Genomic DNA, 25852 nt, shown 5'->3' on the forward strand with positions numbered 1-25852 from the left:
GAAAAGTTTTCCATTATATATGGAGTGATATTTTTGTGTTATAGATTAATGTCCTTAAATACCTTGGTTTGTAATGTAAAGTATTGTCATAAATTAGTGAAGTAGTATAGTATATTGGAATGGGAACAAACTTTGGTCAGAAGAGCTGAGCACATTTTCTGACTTTTCATTAACAAACTTTGCTACTACTCCTGGCTGGCATGACTCAGTGGTTGAGTGGTCTTATAAACCAGGAGGTCATGGTTCGATTCTTCAATGTGTGGCCTGCAGGAGGCAGCCGATCAATAATTCTCTCTGATCATTGATGGTTCTATTTCTCTTTCTCTCCCTTTCCTTTCCTCTCTCAAATCAATAATAAAAAATATATTAAAAAACAACAACAACAACAACTTTGCTACTAACTAGCTTTGTGACGAGGAGCAAGTCACTTAACCTTTTTTGAGTCTTAATTGAAAAAGGATTATCTGCATACCTATCCCTCAAAGCTGTGTTGTAAAGATTTAATAACATGATAAATATTACAGCATTATTAAGTACTATGCAAATGCTAGATGTTTTTCTAAAGGTTATATTGAAAATTGGTCTCACTTATAGATCTTTTTTCTTACATAAATTTCTTAGTTTAGGGAAATAAAGTCATGTATTCTAAATGATAAAAAAAATATTTCAAAATATATTAAAATATAATGGTCAATATCAGGGATTGGCAAACTATGGCCTCTGGGCCAAATTTGGCCTGCTATGTATTTTTTAAAAATATAGTTTAATGGAACGCTGTCACATCCATTCATTTACATATTATATACAAAAGTGGAGTTGAGTAATTGTACTTAATACACCAGAACAGCACAATTGAGTAGTTGTGACAAATACAATAAAACCCGCAAAACCAAAAAAATTTACTGTCCGGCCAAACTGTGGATATATTATTGGTATTATTTCAATTGTTTTAATGAATATATGATAGTTTAATATATCAATTTTTAAATATTTATTTTATAATATATGCTTCTATCCATATAGTACATAAAAACCTAAGCGACCATTACAACCAGACAACCGGGCTACCAGCTGGTAACTATGATGCACACTGATCACCAGGGGGCAGAAGCTCAATGCATGAGCTGCCCCCTGGTGGCCATTGTGCTCCTACAGCCAACTTCCCATGACCAGCCAACCTTCCACAGTCCCTACCCCCGGCCAACCTTGCCATTCAGGCCAAGGGACCCCATCCGTGCACGAATTCATGCACCGGACCTCTAGTATACAATAAATGCCATAGTGAATTCAAGGTCATTATATTGGTAATCAGGAAACCTTGGTTCTAGTTCAGGTCTGAGTACTAGCCAGTTTTATATCTTAGTCTAGGTAGGGTCAATTTCCTTAAGGGAATTAGTCTAAGTCAGTAACTAATTAGTGGATTTAAAAATTAAGTTATTACAGCCTGTTCCCTCCTTTATTCAGCCCTCTTCCTCTTTTTATCCTTTTTCTCATTCACTCCTGAGGTTCCTGGTGTGGGATTTGAAAATTTACCATACAGCATTGTAACTTGGGTTAGGACTCACTGGAGACATAGGTTCTTTTCAGAGTTAATATTTTGTGCTTTACATTCCAAGATGGAAATCCTGCTACTGGTTGTGGGTTCAGGATTTTGTCTCCTTTACAGTTATTGTAGTATTTCTAACAAAAATCATTTTGATAAAACTATTATTATGCATGGAACAGAAAGTTAACATTTTTACATTTTTGTACTCATAGATGTTCCAGGATTATTGGAAGAGTCTGGCCAGGCAATGGAAGCAGAAAACATTGGGATTTCCAGATCCGCAAGCCCAACCTTCAACAAACAAGCAAATAGAGTTAGCTGGTCTAGTTCTAATTCTTTGGGGCAGTGTTTTTCTGGTAAAATTCTGACTACAACACCTAAGTTTAGGTCATCAGAGGACTGTGCCTCTAGTTCTTCCACTTTCAAAACAGAAAACGATTGTGAAACTGTTTTGCCACTCACTGATAAATTTGAATCTTCATCTCTAAAAGTAAACACATCATTTGAACCATGCTCTCAGTCAGAAACTATTATTCCATCAGTAAAGATTGAGGCTGCTCTTAAAAAAGATCATTCCGAACAGCTACTCTGCTCTAAAGAAGCCCTGGATCCAGACATTGAATTATCTCTAGTGAGTGAAGAAGATAAACTTTCTACTTCAAATAGAGATTTTGAAACAGAAGCAGAAGATGAATCTATCTATTTTACCCCTGAACTTTATGATCCTGTAGATACAAATAAAGAAAAAAATGAACTAGTTGAAACTGATAGAGACAATAGATTGGCCAATGATTCAAATTGTATTTTAGCTGAAGATCTTTTTGAAACTAGGACTACAACAGAAGTAGATTCAGTCAGGAAAATGAAAGTTGAGGATTGCTCAGACACAAAGTTAAATAGACTTACGCATATTGAAGAAAGTAAAGATGATATTGATAATAATATAAAAACAACTCATATAAATGAATTTGAACTGGAGAAAACTCATGAAATGGATATAAAGGACTTTAAACAGTCTCCTCCCAAAAATAAAGGTGTGTTCCCAGGTGTTAGATAATAATACTTAACTGTCAAGATATAAAAATATATTGTACTTATATTAAACTTTATTATAAATGATAACATACATTAGCTAGGTATAATTTTTTAAAATTTGAGATATATTTTTTCCTTTAATTGCCATAAGAGTTTTAAAAGTATATTATGTTCTTAAATATTTGTTTTACTATTCTTGAGTTTTGATAAAGTGATTCATTCAAAATTATTTTCTTTCAACAATCTTCCTTGGCTAAGTGCAATTCAGAATCAATTAACCTAAAAGATATATAGTTGTCTAGGGCATTTTAAATTTTACATAAACATTTATATATAGTACTCATCCTTTGTTTTCATCTGATACATAAAAATTAACAACAGTGTAAACCAATATTTTATTATAGATTTTACCTCAGATTGGTCTGACATTTCTTTTAGAAATCAAAGTTTTCTTAAAAAATGTATTCCTGTATTAAACTGCCTAATAATAATTAAGAATTAAGGAAGAAAACTGCATGCATTTTAAATTGATGTTGTCTTACATTTGTTTGTTTGATAAAGTAAAATCAAGCATGTTTTAAGCAAGCTTATGTAAAGTTATAAAATGCCAAATGAAGGACGCCAAATTTTCAGTTCTGATTATCTACTTTTATTATCATTGGGAGGATAAGTGACATGTTTTAGCATAAAGGCTTTAATTTTGCAACTATTAAGATAAAAAACTTCATATGTAAATTTGATAAGTAAGTGTAAACATGTAACTGTAGCTTAAAAATGTTCCCTTAGAGCTCAATAAGTCTGTAAGTTTTGTCTTTAGGTTTTTGTGAATGGAGCTATACTTCTTATCAAAAATGGTTATAGAAGATGCTCTTCTCTAACATCATTCCAAAATTACATTCACTGATCTTTTTCTAAGAAATATCTATTGTTTTATGGACATTTAGTCTTCTTGTGAGTGATTTGAATTGAAATTTTACGACCTGTTGAAGTTGTGGAAGTGGTTTATTATTTTCAAGTCAATTCCCAGCAATCAAGTTTATTTTATATTTATTTGGATGATAAATTATTACATATGCATGTGCTTACTTTTATTTTGATGGCATTTAGATTGAATACAGCTTAACTGTTTGGACGCCATAACTCTTAAGCATAGTTCAAATTGATAATTTGCCAGTTAAAGCATTCATCTAGAGACTGGGATGTATTATATCCCACCTAGTATTACATGTTTTTTTAATTGATCATTGAGTAATAAGTTACATAGCATTAGAGTAGAAGGGAATTTCTAAATTGTTTTGAAAGGGTATAACCATTTCTCTTCTCTGGTATATTTTTAAATTTGCAGATAAGGGTAGTGGAGTAGTAGAAAGAATACCAGGTGAAGGAAGAAAAGAGATTTGGGCTCTATTCCTGGTTCTCCCACTAATTAGCTTAGTCATATTGTCAATTACTATGCCTTTTCGGAAGTGTTTTAACTGTGAAATGTAGGATTTAATACTATAAAATCATGTAAATCTGAGCTTTAAAATTCTATAATTTAAAGGAATATATATATTATTTTATTCTAAATTGTTTTCAATTGCTTTTGTTTTAAAATGAATGAAGTTAAGCAAACAATTTTATAGAGTAGGGGAAATGCCACTCATCTACCTTTAAGGGAATAATTTTATGAATATGTACAATACATAATAACTTGAGAAGCATTATTAAAATAAGTATACTAAAACATTGCCTTTAGAAAAATTGGAAAATTACATGAGAAAAACCAAGCACATTATATTTTAGTTGTATCTTAGTGTTATTATCCAAGTTGATCTCAAATACCACCCTTTTTCCCTAATATTTATTCCTTCCAAACTGTCTAAAGCTAAAAAGTTCTTTATTTGGAGTATGTAGAGATGTGCCACAGCTTTTAGTAATTCCAAGAGGTATTTCAAAAATTTTCTATAATGATGTCAGTTTTGAATCAGGTGTCTATATAGTCTCCTTAGATTATAATTTTGACTAAGTGGATGTTGCAAAAGTATTAGCCTTTATAATACAGTAGTCATAGCACATTTTTATTAGTGATTACGTACTTTTTAAAGAGATGTTTTAGAGAGTTGAATACATTAAAATATGTAAAAGCATTTAAAAGAGTACTTGGCACATGGCAAACTATCAGTTATTAGTAAATCAATCATATATCGAGATGATGATGATGAAAATAGTAGATAGATAGATGATAGATAGATAGATAGACAGACCAACAATAAAGAATCATTATATATGATGGCCAGAGGGATGAGGGGTCAGGTGCTGGTGGAGGTGGGCAAAGGGGGGATGGGGATATCTGTAATACTGTCAATAATAAAAATAATAAAAAAAATTGTTATATGGTTAGAAGGAAAATTATTTGGTTTATTCTTTAGGACTTTGAGATATTTAAGATAGAAATTGCTTATCAGGTAGTTTGCCTTACCCGTTTGATGCATATGAAATAATTATGTAATACTGAATTTATTCAAGGGCTGAAAGTTTATAGAACATACAGGCCACGAACCAGGAAAACTACCAGTTGGAGAAAGGGCTTTATTCATGGAAGAAAGGTACAATATAAAGAGTAGATGTTTCCAGTCTTGACTATTTAAATTTAAAACTTGTTATAGCTTTGTTGGAAATTAATGACAGCTCTTACTCTGCTACTACTATGCATTTAATTATTACATGATTTTTAATTTAACACTGTTTCAAAGTTCACACAAGGCTTTGTTTTTAGTCTTCCTTATGATCTTTAAGACATTGATTTTTTAAAAGGCTTTCCCATATTATTTTTCTGCAATATGACTATATCATGTTATTTTCCTATGGTAAAACACATTCAAAATATTTCATTCTTTAGGATTGCTTATAAAATTTCACAAAATCAAAGTGCCTGATGTAAAATTACGTGAAAGACTGGTTATTGTAGTCATTTAATATCAGTGATGTCATTTTTGGGGGTATATGATTACCTAACAATTACTTTTACTTGTGCTCTTTTTAATACTTATTAATGAGCTAAACAAGATTCTACTTTAACCTTTATGAATTCTTGGTAGTTTTTTGTTTGTGTTTATAAAAAAATGCAGTCAGTCTTTTATAAATAGAAAGCTATTATTAATATTAAAATTTTAATAACAAAAAGTCAACTTAAGACTGTATCAGACAACAAGTGTCTAAGGAAGTTAAAACCATAACATGAAGTATCTGTGCAGCTGTTAACATACAAAAAGAACATCATTTCAGGGAATGGAAATGTAGACAGATGACCTAAGTTTATTAATTCTCTAGCCTTAAACGATTTTCATGCCTTCCAAAAAAAAGAAAAAAGAATTTTGTTTCTTAAGCTTGATAGAACGAACCATTAGCTGCCTGGCTTCCTGCACTCTACAATGGAGCCTTGTTATAATATCCAGAGGATCTGAGCCAGTGGATCACCTTATTGGTGAAACCTAAGAATGAAGTGCTTTCAGTAACTACGCTCTTGGACTAGGTCCAAAACAGCCCATCTTATACCAAATTCCACTCTATAATGAACGAGCTTCAATGTATTAGAAGAAATACAAAAACTGTATGAAACTTAACTATTTTCAGAAATTAACCTTTGAAAATCTAAGGGTAAATACTGATTAAAAGGAATATTTATTAACAAGGCATAGTCATGTAGACATCTTATTCTTCTTCATAATAGATTTGTATTTTTTAAATCTTGGTCTTTTCTAAGCAGTTTCTATGATTTTGATGCTCATGCTTTCCCCCAAAATTTCATCATTTTACATTAAATTATTTTATACCAGTATTTACAAAGTTCAATATTAAAATGTTTCATTTGGCCTCTTGCTAGTATAAAGTATGAGATTATATAATTGGAGTATCATTTATGCAAACTAAGTTAGATGCCATCATTTATATATGATTCATAGTTGTTGAAAAGATTTAAGGATAGTCAATACTGATAGTTATTATTTTGTATCAAGTATTACCTAGGTATATTTTCTCTTTTATTTTCAAACTGCCTTGTGGTATTCATACTTTAATATTAACCATTCTTTCAAACATTGATCTCTCTTATGTGTTGTAAAAGGACCCAAGTAACCTGCCTTGCCAGTCAGGACTTTATTGTATTATTTGTGGAAGTGAACTATTACCTAAAGCAAAAGGAGGTAGGAAATATAAAAATTACTTTGTATCATCCTTAGTATAGGTTCACCTAAACTGCAATAAAGTAGATTGGTTTATTAATATTTTCATATTTTAGACTTTAAAGTTGATTGTTAATATACATGGAGTTTATCATTAGACTTGGAAATGTTCCAAGTCCACCTGCTGACTTACTTTGGGCAAGTTACTTAATTTTTTGGAATTTCTGTTTTCTCATTTTAAAATGGAGATAAATAATTTCATAAGAAATAAATTAAACTTTATGAATACCAGTGCAGTAGAGTACATTAAAGCTTTTTTAAACATCAGGCAAAGAGAAAGATAACAGAATTGGGGGTCAAAGGAATGAGTGTCAGCTTTGGCCCTACTCTTTACAGAGTGGCCTTGATCATAGTATTTTACCTTATTGAACTTTAGCTTTATTTTCTAGTGGGGAAAAGGTGAGCACTACCTACTTAAGAAAATTATTGTGAGGATTAAATGAGATGATATGCAATATATGAAAGCGCTCTATAAATTCTGAAGCACTGTCCAAATGGTAGTTGTTAGGGAACTAAAACAATAATCTACAATGATTGTTATCTCAGCATTGCACCTTCAAATTTGGCTGAAAAACACTTAGGAAACACTTGGGAAAGTTCTGTGTAGTTACTCTTTTACTAGCAAGACTTAAGTATTGTGAAGACTTATTTTCTGTTTGGTTTTTTACATTTCATTTTTGTATCTTAAAATATATATACATTGGAAAAAAAAAACCCACACACAAAATGTTGCCAAAGGAATACTGAAGTCCGTTGAGAACATTCTATGTAAAATCCATAGGGCAGATCAGGAATTTCTTGGGGGGGGCTTTGGGGGGTGTCTTTATTGTTTACTCTGATACTCCCAACACTATATTAACTGGCTATGACTAAATACATTGAATAGAGCATTCTATAAATGTATTGACTGTCATGACTTTGTCATATGATACTTGGCTTTTGTAAATACCTTTTTCATTTGACCAGTTTCTAGACTCTAGTGACCTTTCTTTTTCCAAAAGGAAAGGAGATGCAGAAAGAGAAAGATAGATGTGAGATGTTTCTTTCTGTATGCCTTGACTGGGGATGGAACCCGCAACCTTTAGGGGTTTGGGTTGATTTGCCAACCAACTGAGCCACAAGGCTAGGACAATTTTTTTTAAGTTTTTACAGAAAAAGAACTACTTAGAATTCTACAATATATTCTTGAGGGAATTCAGGATATGCTATTTTTTCCTGGTGTTGCCATTTTCTGATCTTTTAGCCTCTCTACTCTGGATTCTTTACTTATAAAGGAAGCAAAGCAAAGCAAGAACATCTGTGGTGCTTTAGAGTGTGCCATGTAGTGTATTATAGAGCTTTCAAAGTCAACAATACAGATGGCAGGTGAGAATTCTACCACTGAACTACCATACACATGTAATACCTTAATTAAAAAAAAAAAAAAAAAAAAAAAAAGGAAAAAAACTAAGAAAAAAAAAAGAATACAGGTGGTATTCTTATTTTACAAATGAGGGAAAGGGAACATTATAATGAGAAGTCAATCAAGGTCATGGAACTCTACCAGTTGATGTATTTTTGTACATTTATATTCATTTTAGTAAGGCATAGTCTTAGAATTCTGAAAGCAAGCCTCATTCTCTTATATTTTTTCCATAGGCGTACTTTCCAGAATCATAGTAGCTAGATATATATAAAAGCCTAAGCGACCGTTATAACCTACCAGAACGACTTGTTGACCAGTCACTATGACATGCACTGACCACCAGGGGCAGGTGCTTAGTGCAGGAGTTTCCCCCTGGTGGTCAGTTCGCTCCCACAGGGGGAACACTGCTCAGCCGGAAGCTGGGCTCACGGCTGGTGAGTGAGCAGTGGTGGCCGGAGTCTCTCCGGACTGCGCGGCAGCGCTGCTGGTCAGTGGCAGCAGGTGCAGTGCCTGGAATAAGTGCGAGTGGCGTGGCGGTGGGTTGGGCTCCTCCTTGGCCACCTGCCGCTTGGTGCACTGCTACATCCCCTGAGGGGGCCCCAGATTTCAAGAGGGTGCATGCCAGGCTGAGCCCTTCCCCACCTTCCACCTGTACTAACTCGTGCACCAGGCCTCTAGTTTTTATATTAAACAAAAATATATTAACATTTATTGAGGAATGTAAAAAACAGTCCTAGAACATAATATAATGCTTCACACATAGTAGGTGCTTAGTAAATTTTTAAAAAAATATTTTAGTTTTTTACAGAGGAAGGGAGAGAGATAGAGAGTTAGGAACATCGATGAGAGAGACATCCATCAGCTGCCTCTGCACACCCCCTACTGGGGATGTGCCTGCAACCAAGGTACATGCCCTTGACTGGAATCAGACCTGAGACCCTTCAGTCCGCAGGCTGACGCTCTATCCACTGAGCCAAACCGGTTAGTGTGTTAGTAAATATTTTTTTATGAGAAATATTTTAGTATTTTAGAGTAGGCCAGAATTTTAGAAATATTCCAGAGAGATTTAGTACTCAGATCATGGTAATTGATAGCAACAAACCGCACTTCATTTTTAATGTAGTTTAGTTCATATTACATTGATTTCTTAAGGCATTCTTAGAGAAAAGTATAATTTTAGATAACCAAGAAATTAACACATTAAGATACTGATTAAAAAGCCAACTCAATTATATTCTTTCTACTGTAACTGCATCCAACTATAGAGTTTATTATGAGAAGTGGTATCTGTTGGTGTTAATAGGTTTTAATGACAATATATTTACTTGTTTTAATGCTTCCACTAAGTGTAATAATTTTCCATTGAGTTGTCTTCTGAATAATGAACATACATATACACATTAATTTTAATAAATTGCAGCAACCAGTAGTATATTTATAGAAAATTAATATAATTGCTAGTGTGATATACTTTCCTTAAATCTCTTTCACCTTATTTCTTATAGGAGTTTTTAAAAAAGTTTTTTCCAAGAATGCTGTGCTGATAAAAATCCAAAGAATCTTCCTAAATCTTAAATTAAATTGCACAGAATCTCTTTGCCATTGCTTAACTGAGTCCAAGAACAGTTCAAAAGAAGAAAATTCATTTTATGTAACTGGGGACAGTGCTGCCCTTAACCATTTAAAAACCACATTAGTGGTTTTTCAGACTTCAGTAAAGAATGAAGGTAAACTTATTTAATAGCTATATTGCTTTCTTATCACTTTCTAAACCCCTTAAATGTAAATAAGGGACCTTTTTATTTTCATGTGAATTCTCAAATGAAAAGCAATTTTAAAAATTGCTCTTTAAAATATGTACCACTGACTTAAGAATTGCAAAGAAAGAAAAATAAAACAGAATCTCAAATTTTGTTCAAAACAAAGAAATGTGTAAATAAGAAAAGTCACATCAGGACAGATGAGACATTGATCTATCTGTGTCTGATACCGATTCCAAAAAGGAAAAAAGACAAAACCAATTTACAAGGCACACAAATCCAGGTCCAGTGCGTGCTTTGGCAGGCTTGACCTCGGTAAAGGATGGGCAGGAGCTTATGGGAGCAATCACATGGTAGAAGCAATTGGGCTCCACCAGCTGTTTCTAAAAAACAATGGGATAGATGCTTAGAGACAAACAACTCATAAACTCAAGTGTTTTTACCTTTGCATAAATATCTCAGGCTGCCCTGCCTTGTACAATTTCCCAGCTATTTTCAAGTCTGCTCATCATGTTTATTTTTATTCTGCCAATACCTGTTTCTAATGTTGGGTAGAAAGGACTAGGCCAAACACTGCTGTTCTTTATCCCAGCCCTACACTCACCTAGGAATAAGTTCTTCCACTCTTCCTAGAAGCAGTAGGGACAAGGCGGGGCATATTACTTCTGTTCCAAATGCTGACTTCAGATAACCCAGACACCTATTAGTTACCATTTTCAAAATCAGTGGGTTCATCTAAACTCCTTTCTTCCCATTTAAAATCCAAGGGCAACAAGCTCTATGATAATATACATTCATTCAATACTAAGTATAAAAGGCCCTAAAAATAAAACTTGGGATTTCTTTTTGTTGCTACCCGTTCAAAGGTGGACCATTCAGGATAAGTCTGAATGTTTACTTTGGTTACAAATGTCTGCAGAAACATATGGTCAGATCATATGTTTCTAATAATGTTCGCGTCAGTACTTTGCAGCTTTGACCAATTTCAATATTTTCTCTGGAATTGGAAATTCTTTCTTGTGGGAATGTACTCATTTATCAAAAAAAAAAAATGAATATGTGGTTGTTAAAATTTCTTGGCTTAGTGCAGTATGGGAGATTGTAAGAAGGTTTTGAGAATTACAACTTTGCATAGATTCATAGTCATCTTTTACACAAATTCTTCCCATTTCAACTGCATACACTTAAGCTTGAAGTGAAAAGCTATGTTAATTTTTTTCTGTGCTGCATCATCCGACATCTCATTCTGAGTTTCCAGCCCTTTTTTTAGTGACTTCCAGGCACAAATAAAATTCAATCACAAGAGAGGTTGGGGAGTGCAGTGTGCAAGAGAGGTTCTCTCTTGGTCTCTTGTCTCTTCTCTGCCATAACTGTACACCTTTGTCGTGTAGTACCGTTAATTCCTACAGAAGGTAGCAAGTGCTCATTCAACACCTGGAACTCTCATTTCCTCCACAAGAGTTGCAGTTTACTTACTTTATACCAAAGGCAGGCCAGCACAGAAGGTTATCCTTGCATATTTGAGATTTGTCTGGTGGATTGTTCAACTATGGAGAAACTTTTTGTCCCGAAACCAGATATATGATAGTGATATCTATTATTGTTATGAATGTACTGTAAAAGGTATGCTACTCCTGCAGATGTATTACCATGTCAAAGCTTGAGCAAAATTACTTTGCTATTTTAATTGTGGGAAATTACATTCTCATAGACTTGTATGATAAACAAATTTTTGTTTTAAACTTACTGGTGTTAAATTTATGAAAAGTCCCATTTCACAATTAATGTAGAACAATTTTCTGATTATAGAATATGGAGATTTATAAGGTTCTCAATTTTACATAGGGTTTTTTTGTGTGTTTTTTTTAAACAAAGGATTACATTTTTCTCTTGAAAACAATTTTGATTCTGAGGAAGGCACCAAGCCAAAGGGACTGAAGCATGAGTTTTGGATTTGGACATTTTAAATCCCAGCCTACTGCTTTCTGACTTTAATTTATACTCCCTGAAACTGTTTTCTCACCCATAAAATGAGGACAATAATAATTACCTCACAGCATTGCTGTGAAAATAAAATAATTTATATAATAGGCATTAATAAATGTAAGCTATTACTCTTTTTTAAACTTATTTTCTGTACTCTTCTATGTTAGATTAAAGATTGTAAAAATTAAATATGTTAAAGTAATGGTTTTCAAAAATATTACCCAAGCTTAGCATCCACTCCACTTTCTGTTAGACCTTTATAAGTGAAATTGAGATGTTGAATCTGGTAGTTCAGGGTTTATGAAAGGCCTTTTTTAATTTTTTGTAGGCATGGAGACAGGTTTATCTTTAAATGCCATCTGGAATACGAAAGAATGTTCTTTAACCAGCTACTTACAGTGTAGAAATTGTATCAACCAGTCTCTACTCCCATGTCCTTTAATTGGTGCTGAAATAAGTGACCCTAGAAATATTGCTGAATCAAGGGTAAGTTTATGTATATTTGTTTTTGAAACTTAATGTGAAGCTTGCTTATTATGATGAAGATATACATAACTATACTTGTTATGATGAAGATATACAAAATATTGCTATGCTGCACATAAATATATTAATAAGGCCCATTCTCTCTTTTAATAAAAATTATAAATTATGATATACTATTAAAGATGAACTATTCCTAAATATTGTGCTTTAGTAAATTGGGCATTAAAGCCAAAGTAAAAACCACTTGGTGTGGCTGCATAGCAAAATTAGATACATTAAGTTTCCACATTGCAGTGAATTACACTTTAAAAACTTGCACTGTTATTTTGTCTGACCTCTTTGTGTGTTTTTTAATCTGCTCATTTAAGCCTAATCAGGATTAAATATACATTGGAGACGTGACCCAAAGATTAGCCTCATAAAATAAGGATTGGATTTCCACTAAATGTAAGCTGCTAGTGCACATCCCTAAACCTAGTAGATTCAAAGTTATCCTAATGATGCAAAACAATTAGGTTGTAAATATAATTTCACCAGAGTATTGAAGTACTTTCAGTAAATATGTTCTATGAATAAGACTATGTTCTTAAAGAACTATGAGTTACTTTAAAAAACATCAAATCCCAGGTAAATAAATGTATGTAGTAAGATTTTTAAAAATGTTTTCTTAGTGTAATATAGTGTGGCAGGTAAGAATGTAAACTCTACAGTGAGACCAGTTGGATATCAAATTCTACTTCTGCCACTTTATTAGCTCCATAACCTAGTCCTAGAGCAAGTTACTTTTCTGTGCTTTCGTTTCCTTTTGTGCAGAACTGGGGAAGTAATGATACCTAACCAGTAGGGTTGTTATAAGGATTAAATGAGTTAATTCCTATAAACTACATGAAATAGTGCCTAGCATGATGCAAGAACTCATGCAACAATCATATTGATAATGTTTTATTGTTATTATTGATACTACTATAAAAGTCTTTAGTTTTTAAAAAGTACAGGATCATTCATTATCTCAACATTAAATAACGTAAATAGAGGTTAGAACATTTATCTCTTTTAGTATTTAAATTATCTGATGATGGCTAGGCACATGAACAATTGAAACTATAATATTCCTGTTTTAGCATCATGAAATAGTATCATAGTCCCTTAGCAACAAGAACTGCTCTACCGTTGTGGATTTTATAAGGTGAGTTTCAATACACATTCAGAGGAAATGCCATTTATAAGCATACAGTTAATTGAAGGCTCACAGGAAGAGTACTGTTCCTTTGTGGGCTGGCGAATTATGCCTTACAATGAATACTTCTCTGTGGGGAAAAATAGAGCTTGTCTTTCTTCCAAGAAAGGTAAAATTGGCAGTATGGGAACATTGAAAAGCTCTGGCAGGGTTATATATTTTATTTTTTAAAATTTACTCTTCCCAACTGGAAATGTAATAAAAATTTTGAAACAAGGTTTTGTTCCATTGTCTTGCCTGATAAGAAATTTAGAAAGGAGGATAAGATTAACCTTGTTTTGGCTGGGACAGCTGGGAATTAGCTTTAACATATAACTTTCTCCTTTATAGTTATGCCCATGTCCTATCCATCCATATCACACACTCTTGCATTTGTTAGGAAATTGTTAGCTGAACATAAGCATCATCTAAGTTAGTGAGAGATAACTTACTTTTTCTCTTTTTTTCAATCGTACCTAACAGCACACCAAAATTCAGATATTACTTTTTACTTGTTTAATAGAATGATCCTTTTGAAATAGTGAATTTATTTGAAATCTAAAATCTGATCTGACTGTACATGCAAATTTACTTTGAAAATGAAGGATTAGTTCTGTTTCTAGCTTTATGAAGGTGTTTTTTAATAGCTGTTGTTAGCAATCTTATTGATGAATATTAATAAGATGTTAATATTTTCAAGTCAGATACATCATATGTAACTTGTCAGCTTGTGGCGGGTACATTTTTTCATATTTTATAGACAATAGAATGAACAAACTACATTTTCTCTGATTTATAGTTCTTAACATATCCCCTTTTCCTTCTATATTATCTTTAAGCACACCTATTAAATATTAGTTTTTTAATATTTTCTATAAATTTTTTCCCCTTATTTCTCTCATTTATGCCTATTTATAACTCTTCTTCCTGTTTTTGCTTCTTAATATTTATACCAAATTAGGGTTTGCTTATGTGTGTTCCCTAAATGACTGCTTCAATACAACTTACATTAATTACTCCCTAAAAATATTTTGTCTGTTATTGAAATCCAAAATATGGGAAAACACTTGCATCCTATTTGGCAATTATTTAAAGAGAACATTGTGTTGATCCAAAACAAATCTTCCTCAGTTAAGACAGCACTTCTGCCTAAGAACTAAACATACTGGGATTATTATGTCACTTCCATAATTATATATATAAAAGGCTAAGCGACCATCTGACTGGCTGGTAGATATAATGCACACTGACCACTAGGGGGCAGACACTCAATGCAGGAGCTGCGGTGACTTGGCAGCAGCGGTTCTCAGGTGACACACTCTGGAACCAGAGAAGAGGCAGCCCAATTCCTTGCGGGGCCACACCTTAATCTGTGGGTTATGTTGTTGTTGGGGCACTGTTGGCCCCGAATCTGGTTTACTGCACACTTGCATTTGCATTCCGCACTCCGGGGCTCCACAGGGGATGTTGGAGAGCTGGTTTTGGCCCAGTCCCTATAGGCCAGGCCAAGGGACCCCACCTGCCGGAGGAACTCCGCTCACTCCACAGACACCTTTTGAGCCTCGGTGCTGCCAAAAGTGCGGCCTGCTGGGAGGGACCATGGGAGGTTGGCTCCAGGGCATGTCTGGCCCAGCCCATCTCGCTCAGGCCTGCCCCAGTGGCCATCTTATAATTAATTTCCTTTCAGTGTGCATGAGTCCATGCACCGGGTCACTAATACATCTATAAAGCATGAAGGATGAACTAAAAAATCTCAGATTGCATCCTAAGGTTGACAAGAGTAATGATTCAGTAGAGAATTGGTAAAAACTTGTTTTCTTTCACATCTCTTATGATTTAAAAATGATCTTTTAGTTTGGCCAGGTGGCTCAGTTGGTGCTAGCATTATCCTCTACACCAAAAAGTTTCAGGTTCAATTCCCAGTCAGGGCACAGACCTACCTAGATTGTGGGTTCAATCCCTGGGCAGGGCATGTGTGGGAGGCAACTGATCAATGGTTCTCTTTTCCTCTTTAAAATCAATAATAGCCGAATCCAGTTTGGCTCAGTGGATAGAGCGTCAGCCTGCAGACTGAAGGGTCCTGGGTTCGGTTCTGGTCAGGGGCATGTGCATTGGTTGTGGGCACATCCCCAGTAGGAGGCGTGCAGGAGGCAGCTGATTGATGACTCTCTCATCAATGTTTCTAGCTCTCTATTCCTCTCCCTTTCTCTCTGTAAAAAATCAATAAAATATATTTTAAAAATAAAATAAAATCAATAATAGTAATAATCCTATATAATAAAATCCTAGCGACTGAATGGCGGAATGACCAGAACAATCGGTTGACCAGTTGCTATGACATGCACTAACCATCAGGGAACAGATGCTCAATGCAGGAGCTGCCCCCTGGTGGTCAGTGTGTTACCACAGTGGGAGTACAGCTCAGGTGACCAGGATGAGCAGCTGCTCCCACTGTGAACCCTGGGCCTATCAGCAGGAATACAGGCTGTGATCATCATCTCCTCCCCCCAGGCTCTTCCTCGGTGCTCCCTACCACTTCCTCCAGATGCCTGCAGGCTGTGCAGTGCTGCTGCCAGGCTCACAGAGCTGACCCTGGAGGCTGGGAGGAGGGTTCATGGCCGCTGTGATACTGACGCCTACTCTGGTGCCTCTCATTGCTATTGTCCCTGGTCTCAGCCCCAACCAGGTCCCAGGGAGAGATGAGTGCTCCAGCTCCATAGAAGATGAGGGACCAGGGAGCAGCTGCTCAGAGGGTGGGCCCACAGCCACTTGGCTGACTGGGATTAGTGGTGCTCCCACAGCAGGCCAATCCCCACAGGTCATGCTTCCCTCCAGTGCACCGATCCCGTGCACCCGGCCTCTAGTAATAATAAAACCATCCTTGGGTGAGGATAAAATGCTCTTTTAAAAAGTACACTTTTATTTCAGAGAGGAAGGAAGAGGTAGAGAAACATCAATGATGAGAGAGAATCATTGATTGGCTGTCTTCTGCATGCCCCACACTGAGCCACAACCCAGGCATATGCCCTGACCAGGAATTGAACTGTGACCTCCTTTTTCATATGTCGATGCTCAACCATTGAGCCACACCAGCTGTGCAAAAATGCTTTTTAATAATTTATTCTTCCTCATATCATTAAAGCTTCAGAAATTTTGTTCTTATGCTTAGAATTTATCTTTTTAAACTTCTAGATTCTTTAGAAGATATCTTGATACTGTTGAGAAACCATTCACACATGTTTACTGATTTTTAGTGAAAGGATTAAGCAATTATATTTTATTATAAATTGATCACCTAAAATTTTCAATAATTATTTAAAATATTTGCCCAATTCAAATGTATTGGCTATTTTCTCCATTGAGTCAGTTTTCTTTGTGTGTTTTATCAGTGAGTCAATTTTCTACATGTTATTATGCAAATCTCTTAGTACATTTCTATTTTAACCTTAAAACACTAACACTGACACCATAATTTCAAAATAATCACTTCAAATTTTTCTTAATGAGTATATAACTCTATGTTTAAGATGGCAACTCCTGATTTTTTGTAAAGCAATATATACTTGTGACAAAAGTCATAATTAGATAACCTTTATCCAAGGAGGAAAGAAGTGAAATAATTAATATTTAAGATATTTTCACTTTCACTTTACGTATTTAAGAATGTGTCAGGCTATTATGAGTATACCAGGAATATGAATTTCTCATACAAGATGGAAAGGTCCATTGAAATTTAGAAAATGTTTAGAACCTATGTGAAGAAAATTATAAAACTTTTCTGAAATATAAAGATTTTCAAGTGGAGGGAAGAGTATGAGCATCCTCGTATTTTGGTATCCACAGGGAGCCTGGAACCAATCTCTCGTGAACACTGAGGAACAACTTAACTTTTTGCGTAGTCAAAAGTTATATGTGGACTTTCAACTATGGGTAGTCTGCATCCCTAGCCCTCACATTGTTCAAGGGTTAACTGCACTTACATTTATATTTTCAAATTTATGATTTTGGTATAGAATGTAAAAGAGAAAAGGAATAGCATTATATAATGGAAAAGGGGTCAATCGAAGAAGAGGAACATTACACTTATAAATATCTATGCATCTAGCATAACACCTAAATATATAAAGCAAATATTAATAAACAAAGGGAGAGATCAACAGTATTACAATGATAGTAGGGGAATTTAACACCCCACATACAACAATGAGAGACCATCCAGACAAAATCGACAAGGGAACATTGGCCTTAACAGATTATATCAGATGGACCTAATAGATGTTCACAGAACACTGTCCAAAAACGAAATACACATACTTTTCAACTGCACATGGAACATTTTCCAGGATAGATCACATGTTAAAACAATTTTATTAATTTAAAAAGACATCCTATCAAGCAATACTTCTGACCACAATGATAGGAAACTAGAAATCAATTACATGAAGAAAGCTAGAAGGAAAAAAAAAACACAAAACATGTAAATGCTAAACGTGCTCCTTACTAAACAACCAATGAGTTAATGAAATTAAAGAGCAAATTCATAAACAGGCCAAACTAATTTATTTTGTTTAAAGTCAGGTTACCCCAGTGGTTGGGTGTTGAACTATGAACCAGGAGTGGCACCATTCAGTTCCTGGTCAAGCACATGCCAGGGTTGCGGGCTTATTCTCCTCTTCCCCCAGTGAGGAGCATGCAGGAGGCAGCCCATCAATGATTCTCTCATCATTGCTGTTTCTATCTCTCCGTTTTCCTTCCTTTTGGAAATCAATATAAAAATAAAGTCAGGTTATTGGACTGGATATGGAGGGATCTGGTGACTGAAGGGGCTTCCAGAATGCTTTCTTGATACTTAGTTTAAAAAACCCAGTTATTGGTTAATGGCATGTGTTCACTGTGAAAATTTAGTGAGCTCTTATTATTGTATTTGTGTACTTTTTTATACGTATGCTATTCTTATATAAAATATTTTAAAATACAATTTGTTATATCCTCATCTAACATCTTTCACACTTTATTAATTCATTCTTACTTAGATAAGAAACAATGATCAAGCCTAATTGGATCTAAGGCATTTTAGGAATGTAAGTATGAGTAAAACAGAATCACTTCAAATTACTCAGAAAGGGTCATGGGTAGAAAAACTTAAGCAGTGGAACTGCTAAATGTCCTAATGCATGCTTTTACCATGTTTCTAGTATTTGTAGATGAAATCAAATTGGTTTAAAATTTCTCTAAAAATTAAATACATAGGACTCATAAAGAAGATTGGCCTATTATTTTCCTAACTGATCAGACAAGTCAGCTGTTAAAAGGTGACCTTTGTGTAATAAGGTTTTTGTCTTTTTTTTTTTTTTTTTTTTTTTAGAGGGATCCATGTTAACACATTTGATAAACTTTTTATCTTAATGTGCCTTTCTGCGATACCAGACTGACCTCAATCTTAACAAAGCCTTAGTTGATGTTTACAGGAGGTGCTTGGTCATTTTCTCAGCCTGTGTGTTTATTATTGAATGTTAATCAGATTCATCACTAAAGATTTCATCTGCCACACAAATGCATAATTGGCTATGTCTGAGTGGTCACCTTTGTCTTGAGCAGATTGCTAAAACTGTATTAAGCATCATTAGACCAAATTATGACCTTATTAATTTGTCCTGTACTTGTTTTCTAACAGATTGGATCTTATTATTATTGCAAGCACACTATGAAATACAATCTTAGGAAAAACTCATATGAATTCTTCTTAGTTCAAAACAGGTTTTTATATTGAAGAATGTATGTAATAATTGCTATTTATATTTATTAAAAAGTTCTTGTATATGTTGTATATTCTCACCATTGAGAATCTATGTGTTAAGTGTATAGAAGTGAGAGTTTTGTAAGCATTGCTCTTCTACCTTGATATATTTTTTATCATCCACTTTTATTGATGAAATGATACAGAGAGGAAAATATTACATTATTAATTAAGCTTACATGTTAGCTTTCCATAGATAGAAATAAGCAGAAAATAATCATAAAAGTATAATTTTAAACCATGTTTATACATTCACTTTTTCTCTACAACATATTTTCCTAGAATCATATTTGCTGACCCACAGAATTTTATTTGTAAAATATTCATCTAAGATGTTTATCTTCCAAAATATTTATAGGTGTGACATCTTTCTTGTTCAATTTCTATTTTTGTTGTGATTAAACAAATTTAATGGCTATGAGATGCATGGTATTGGCTGTCATGTGTAATCTAACAGTTTCATCATAATTGATTTAAGCAGAATGTGCTTCATACTGGTCTCAGAATGGCTTTGATAATCTGTCTGCTCCTGGAACTGAGAGTTGGCCACAAATGACATTATTGCAGCCTTAGAAATAAAATCCTCATCAGTTAAGGGTTAAGGTGGATTTAGCCGTTTTAATCTGGTTTAAAAGTTTTGAGTAGATGGAATTAGATGGTTGTCCTTGTTTTCTGACCAGTGAGTTTTAGACGAAAGATATTTATCATTTTATATTTTATTAAGAAACTGAATTTCTTTAGTTCATATATTGCAAATTATATTAAGAATGAGTTAATGTCAAGCATTTTATAAATAAAGTAATCATTATAGGCTGTAATAATGATTTCTATTTAAGAGTGAAAATATTCACTTAAAAAATAATTCTCTGGTACCTTTATTGTTTATTCTCGTTTAGATTTACAATGCATCTTGGATTTTCTCAGCTTTGTGAGGTATATATGTATCAAAACAACATGATGTTTTGATATTTGATATATTGTGAAATGATTACCACAATCAATCTAATTAACGTGTCAATCCCCTCTTATAGTAACCTTGTTTTATGTGCAGTGACACAGTTAAGATCTACTCTTGCAAATTTCAAGTATATAATAAATTATTATTAACTATAGTCTCTATATTGTACATTAGATCTCTGGAACTTATTTATCTCATAACTGAAAGTTTGTATCCTTTCACCAACACTTTCCTGGTAACCACTATTCTATTCTTTGGTTCAATGAGTTAGACTTTTAGATTCCACAATATAAATGAGATCATGCAGTATATGTTTTTTGTGGCTGGCCTATTTCTTTTTTTTTTTTTTTTTTTTTTTTTTTTTAAATATATTTTATTGATTTTATACAGAGAGGAAGGGAGAGAGATAGAGAGCTAGAAACATCGATGAGAGAGAGTCATCGATCAGCTGCCTCTTGCACACCCCCCACTGGGGATATGCCCGCAACCAAGGTACATGCCCTTGACCGGAATCGAACCCGGGACCCTTCAGTCCCCAAGCCGACGCTCTATCCATTGAGCCAAACCGGTCCCGGCCGTGGCTGGCCTATTTCACTTAGCTTAGTGTCCTCCCTTGGGTTTATCCCTGTTGTTGCAAATAACAGAATTTCTTCATTTTTAAGGCTAAATAATATTCCATTATATATCGATGAGAGAGAAACATTGATTGGCTACTTCCTGCATGTCCCCTACTGGGGATTGAACCTGCAACCTGGGCAGGTACCCTGACCAGGAAATGAACCAGTGACCTCTTGATGCATGGGAGGATATTGAACCAACTGAGCCACACTGGCCAGAGCTACCTAGGAATCTATTTTTAAATTTCTGAGGAACTGCTATACTTTATTCCACAATGGGTTCACCGGTGAATTCTACCAAACATACAAAGAAGATATTATTCCACTTCTTTACAATCTCAGAGGATAGAAGGAGAGGGAATACTTCTAACTCATTCTGTAAGGCCAGTATTACTCTAATATTAAAACCAGATAAAAACATTACCAGAAGAAAACCAAGATGGCAGCATAGGTAAACACCTGAACTGCTGCCTTGCACAACAATTGCCTTTTTTAAAAGATATTTTTATTGATTTCAGAGAAGAAGGGAGAGGGATAGAGAGATAGAAACATCAATGATGAGAGATAATTGATTGGCTGCCTCTTGCATGCCCCCACCAGAGATCGAGCCTGCAACCCAGGCATGTGCCCTTGGCCAGAATCGAACTTAGGACCCAAAGTCCACAGGCCGACGCTCTATCCACTGAACCAAACCAGTTAGAGCAACAATTTCAAAACTACAACTAAAAAACAAAACGGACATCATCCAGAACCATAGAAAGGCTGGCTGAGTGGAAATTCTACAACTAGAAGGAAATAGAAAGGCACACTGAGACAGGAGCTGTGGAAGACAGAGGTATGAAGGCATGTGTGGAGAGGGCTGGCAACTGAGTACACGGCTGGCTTTCTCAATCGGGAGGGAGACAAAAGCTCCTGAGTGCTCTGAACTCCAGTTCCGAGTGTGTCTCTGGGGACCCAGACTCATTCGGGGAGAAACTGGACTGTCTGGCAGTGGGTGAAACTTGGCTTTCTCTTAGAGGTGCTTGCAGCAATTACCATGGGACACTGAGACCCAGGGGCCTCTTAGGGCAGGGCTGACTGGAAGCCATTGCTGTTTGCTCCTCCCTGAGGTCCCGCCCCATCCAAGCTGAGCACAGAGGCTTTTGCATATGAATGGCCTGTCCTTTGAATTCTAAGCTTACCTAACAAACCGCAGCTGAGTCAGTGAGACCCAGAACATCCAAAAGAAGGCTCAAGGCCCCATAGCATCTTGCATTGCTTCACAGCTGGGCCTCATCTGGGCACCTCCAAAACCTAAAGAAGAGGAATCTGCAGATCTTTCTGTAGCTCCTGCTGGGTGGCCCTGGGCAGAGGCTAAATTAGCACCTCCTTGGAGATCCAAGAGCCAGTGTACCCAGGGGTCAGAGTGGGACCATCCAGATTACAACTTCTCAGATCCATAAGGGACATACTCAGGGGGCAGACTCAGTGAGCACCAAATCCCCACTGAAGCAAGTCTTGCCTCATAAGGGTGTCTCCAGCACAGAAGATCTCCTATCATAGACACACCTAATCCTCATAGCCAATTAGCCTGGAGGTCAACTCCTCCTAGTGATACCAACAACAATCAAGGCTTAACTACAACAAAACTGTGCACACAGCCCACAAAGAAGTGCACCAAGGGTGTCCACCTCAGGTAACTGGGAAGGCTGAGCCACTGGGCCCTATAGGACACCTAGCCCACAAAACCACTCTTATCAACTCAGGGAAGCAGCCAAAACACAGAGACAAACAAGTCACAAATGAAAGAAATGGAGGAAAGCAAATGACTGAATATAGAGTTCAAAACCACAGTTATAAGGTTTTTTCAAGAATTTTCTAGAAAAGGCCAGTAAATTTAGCAAGACCCTTGAGGATATGAAAAAGACCAACTAGAAATTAAGCATACACTGACTGAAATAAAAAATATACAGAGATCCAACAGCAGACTAGAGGGATGCAAGAATCAAGTCAAATATTTGAAATACAAAGAAGCAAAAAACACCAAACTGGAAAAGCAAAAGAAAAAAGAATCCGAAAATATGAAGATTGTGTAAGGAACCTCTGGGTCAACTTCAGGCATACCAGCATCAGAATTAGGGGGGTGCCAGAAGAGAGAGAGCAAGATACTGAAAACCTATTTGAAGAAATATTGACTGGCAACTTCCCCCTCACCTGGTGAAAGAAATAGACTTACAAGTCCAGGAAGTGCACAGAACCCCAAACAAAAGGAATCCAAGAGGACCACACCATAATTAAAATTCCAAGAGCAAAAGACAAAGAGAGAATATTAAAAGCAGCAAGAAAAAAACAGGTAGTTACCTACAGGGAGCATCCATACGATTCTCAGCTGATTTCTCAACAGAAACTATGCAGGCCAGAAGGAGTGGCAAGAAATATTTAAAGTGATGAATTGCAAGAACATACAACCACGATTACTCTACCCAGCAAAGCTATCATTCAGAATTGAAGGTCAGATAAAGAGCTTCACTAATAAAAAAAAAAAAGCTAAAGGAGTTCATCATCGCCAGACCAGTATTATATGAAATGCTGAAAAGTATTCTTTAAGAAGAGGAGGAAGAAGGAAAAGGTAAAGATAAAAATTATGAACAACAAATACATAGCTATCAACAAGTGAATCTAAAAATCAAGTGAATAAAAAATCTGATGAACAGCATAAACTGTTGAATATAATAGAACCAGGGGCATTGAAAAGGGAGTGGACTGACAATTCTTGGGGGGGAAAGGTGAGGGGGTGTGGGAAGAGACTGGATAAAAATTGTACACCTATGGATGAGGACAGTGGGGAGGGGTAAGGGCAGAGAGTGGGGTGGGAACCAGATGAAGGGGAGCTATGAGGGGGAAAAAGAGGAACAATTGTAATCTGAACAATAAAGATTTATTTTTTTAATTACCAGCTAAAGAAAATACAGACTAATATCTCTTATAAACACCAACAAAAATCCTTAACAAAATATATTAAATTCAATGTTACATAAAAATAATCATACAACATGTCTAAGTGGGGTTTATCCATGCCATGCAAGGATGGTCCAACATTTGAAAACCAATTAATGTAATTTATCAAAAAGCTAAAAAATAATAATGGATAACATTAGTAGATCAGAAAAACATTTGACAAAATCCATTTATGATAAAAACTCTGAGTAGATTAGAAAGAGAGGGTACTTCCTCAACTTGATTAAGAATATTTGTCAAAGCTTTTCCACTGAGATCATGCACAAAAGCAAGGATGTCCCGTCTCACCATGCCTTTTCAACCTTGTACTGCAAGTTCTGGCTAACACAACAAAATAAGAAAAGGAAATAAAAGCCAGGCAGATTAGGAAGGAATAAATAAAACTGTCTTTATTTACAGAAATTTCAAAAAACAACCCCCAAAAAACATCCTCCTGGACCTGGCTCGTAGCTCAGTTGATTGGAGTGTTGATCCATATACCAAAAGGTTGTGGGTTCAATTTCCAGAAACAGATTCCTCCCCCCTAATAAATGTAGTCAACTGATCTTTGATGAATGAGCAAAAGCAGCATCATGGAACAAAGATAGATTCTTCAACAAATGGTGCTGGACAACTGGACATCTACATGTAAAAATAAATAAATCTAGACACAGACTTTACACCCTTCACAAAAATTAATTCAAAATGGACTGCAGACCTAAATGAGCCCAGAAGTATAAAATTTGTGGAATAGCATAGAAGAAAAACCTAGAAGACCTTGGCTATGACAATGACTTTAGACACAACACCATGAAAGAAATAATAAGCTAGATTTCGTTGAAATGTAAAACTTCTGCTCTGTGAAAGACAATGTCAAGTGAATGAGAAGCCAAGTCATAACTTGGGAGAAAATGTTTGCAAAAGACACATCTGACAAAGAACTGTTATCGAAGATATACAAAGAACTCTTAAAACTCAACAAAAACACTAACAACACAATAAAAACAGTGGGCCAAAGGTATTAACAGGTACTGCACCAAAGAAGATACACAAGTTTCAAATGACATATGAAAAGATGCATACTATTTTATGTCATCAAGGAACTGTGCATTAAACTGAGATACCACCACTCACCTGTTAGAATACCAAAATCAGGAACACTGACAGTGTCAAATGCTGGCAGAGATATGGATCAACAGTTTGGCAGTTTCTTAGAAAACTAAACATATTCTACACATGGATGTTTATAGCAGCTTTATTCATAATTTGTCAAAACTAGTAATCAATCAAAAGATAATGAAGAAAGATACTGAAGGAAACCGTATGTCCTTCAGTAAGCAAATGGATAAATAAACTGTAGTACATCTACTCAATATAATATTATATTGGAATATTATTCAGCACTAAAAAGAAATAAGGTATTAAGCCATGCAAAGATGTGGAGGAGCCTTATATGCACATATCTAAGTAAAAGAAGCCAACCTGAAAAGGCTGTATACATACTGTGTGAGTCCAACTAGATGACTTTCTGGAAAGAACAAAACTGTGGCAACAGTTAAAGAACAGTGATTGCCAAGATTAGAATGGAGGATGAATAGGCAGAGCACAGAGGATTTTTAGGACAGTGAAAAATACTCTGTTGGTAATATAATGAAAGATACACACCAATATGTAATTGTCCAAACTAAAAAAATGCAACACCTAAGAATTAACTTCAAGGTAAACTGTAGATTTTGAGTAATTATGATGTGTTATTGTAGATTCATCAGTGGTAACAAAAATACCTTTCTGGTGAATGATGATAATGGGGAAGGCTATGCATGTGTGGGAGCAGGGAGTATATGGGA

At 35.2% G+C, this 25852-nt stretch overlaps 1 protein-coding gene across 2 annotated transcripts in view; it reads left to right on the forward strand.

Moving 5' to 3' along the window:
- Positions 1-12489, forward strand: part of BRIP1 (BRCA1 interacting DNA helicase 1) — a 111126-nt gene extending 98637 nt beyond the window's left edge. Inside the window, exons 20-22 of one of the 2 annotated variants that reach the window (XM_084861650.1) lie at positions 1759-2580; positions 9715-9936; positions 12284-12489. In XM_084861650.1, the coding sequence (XP_084717776.1) occupies positions 1759-2580; positions 9715-9936; positions 12284-12474 (1235 nt within the window). In that variant the 3' untranslated portion in view covers positions 12475-12489. Of the gene's footprint in view, positions 1-1758; positions 4866-9714; positions 9937-12283 lie in introns of those variants that run through there. The other variant, XM_084861651.1, reaches the window with a different exon arrangement.
- The last annotated feature ends 13363 nt before the right edge of the window (positions 12490-25852 follow it).

The sequence above is a fragment of the Pipistrellus hanaki genome (genome assembly GCF_964339955.1).
Source record: "Pipistrellus hanaki genome assembly, chromosome: 16".
In the NCBI taxonomy this organism is placed as follows: Eukaryota; Metazoa; Chordata; class Mammalia; order Chiroptera; family Vespertilionidae; genus Pipistrellus; species Pipistrellus hanaki.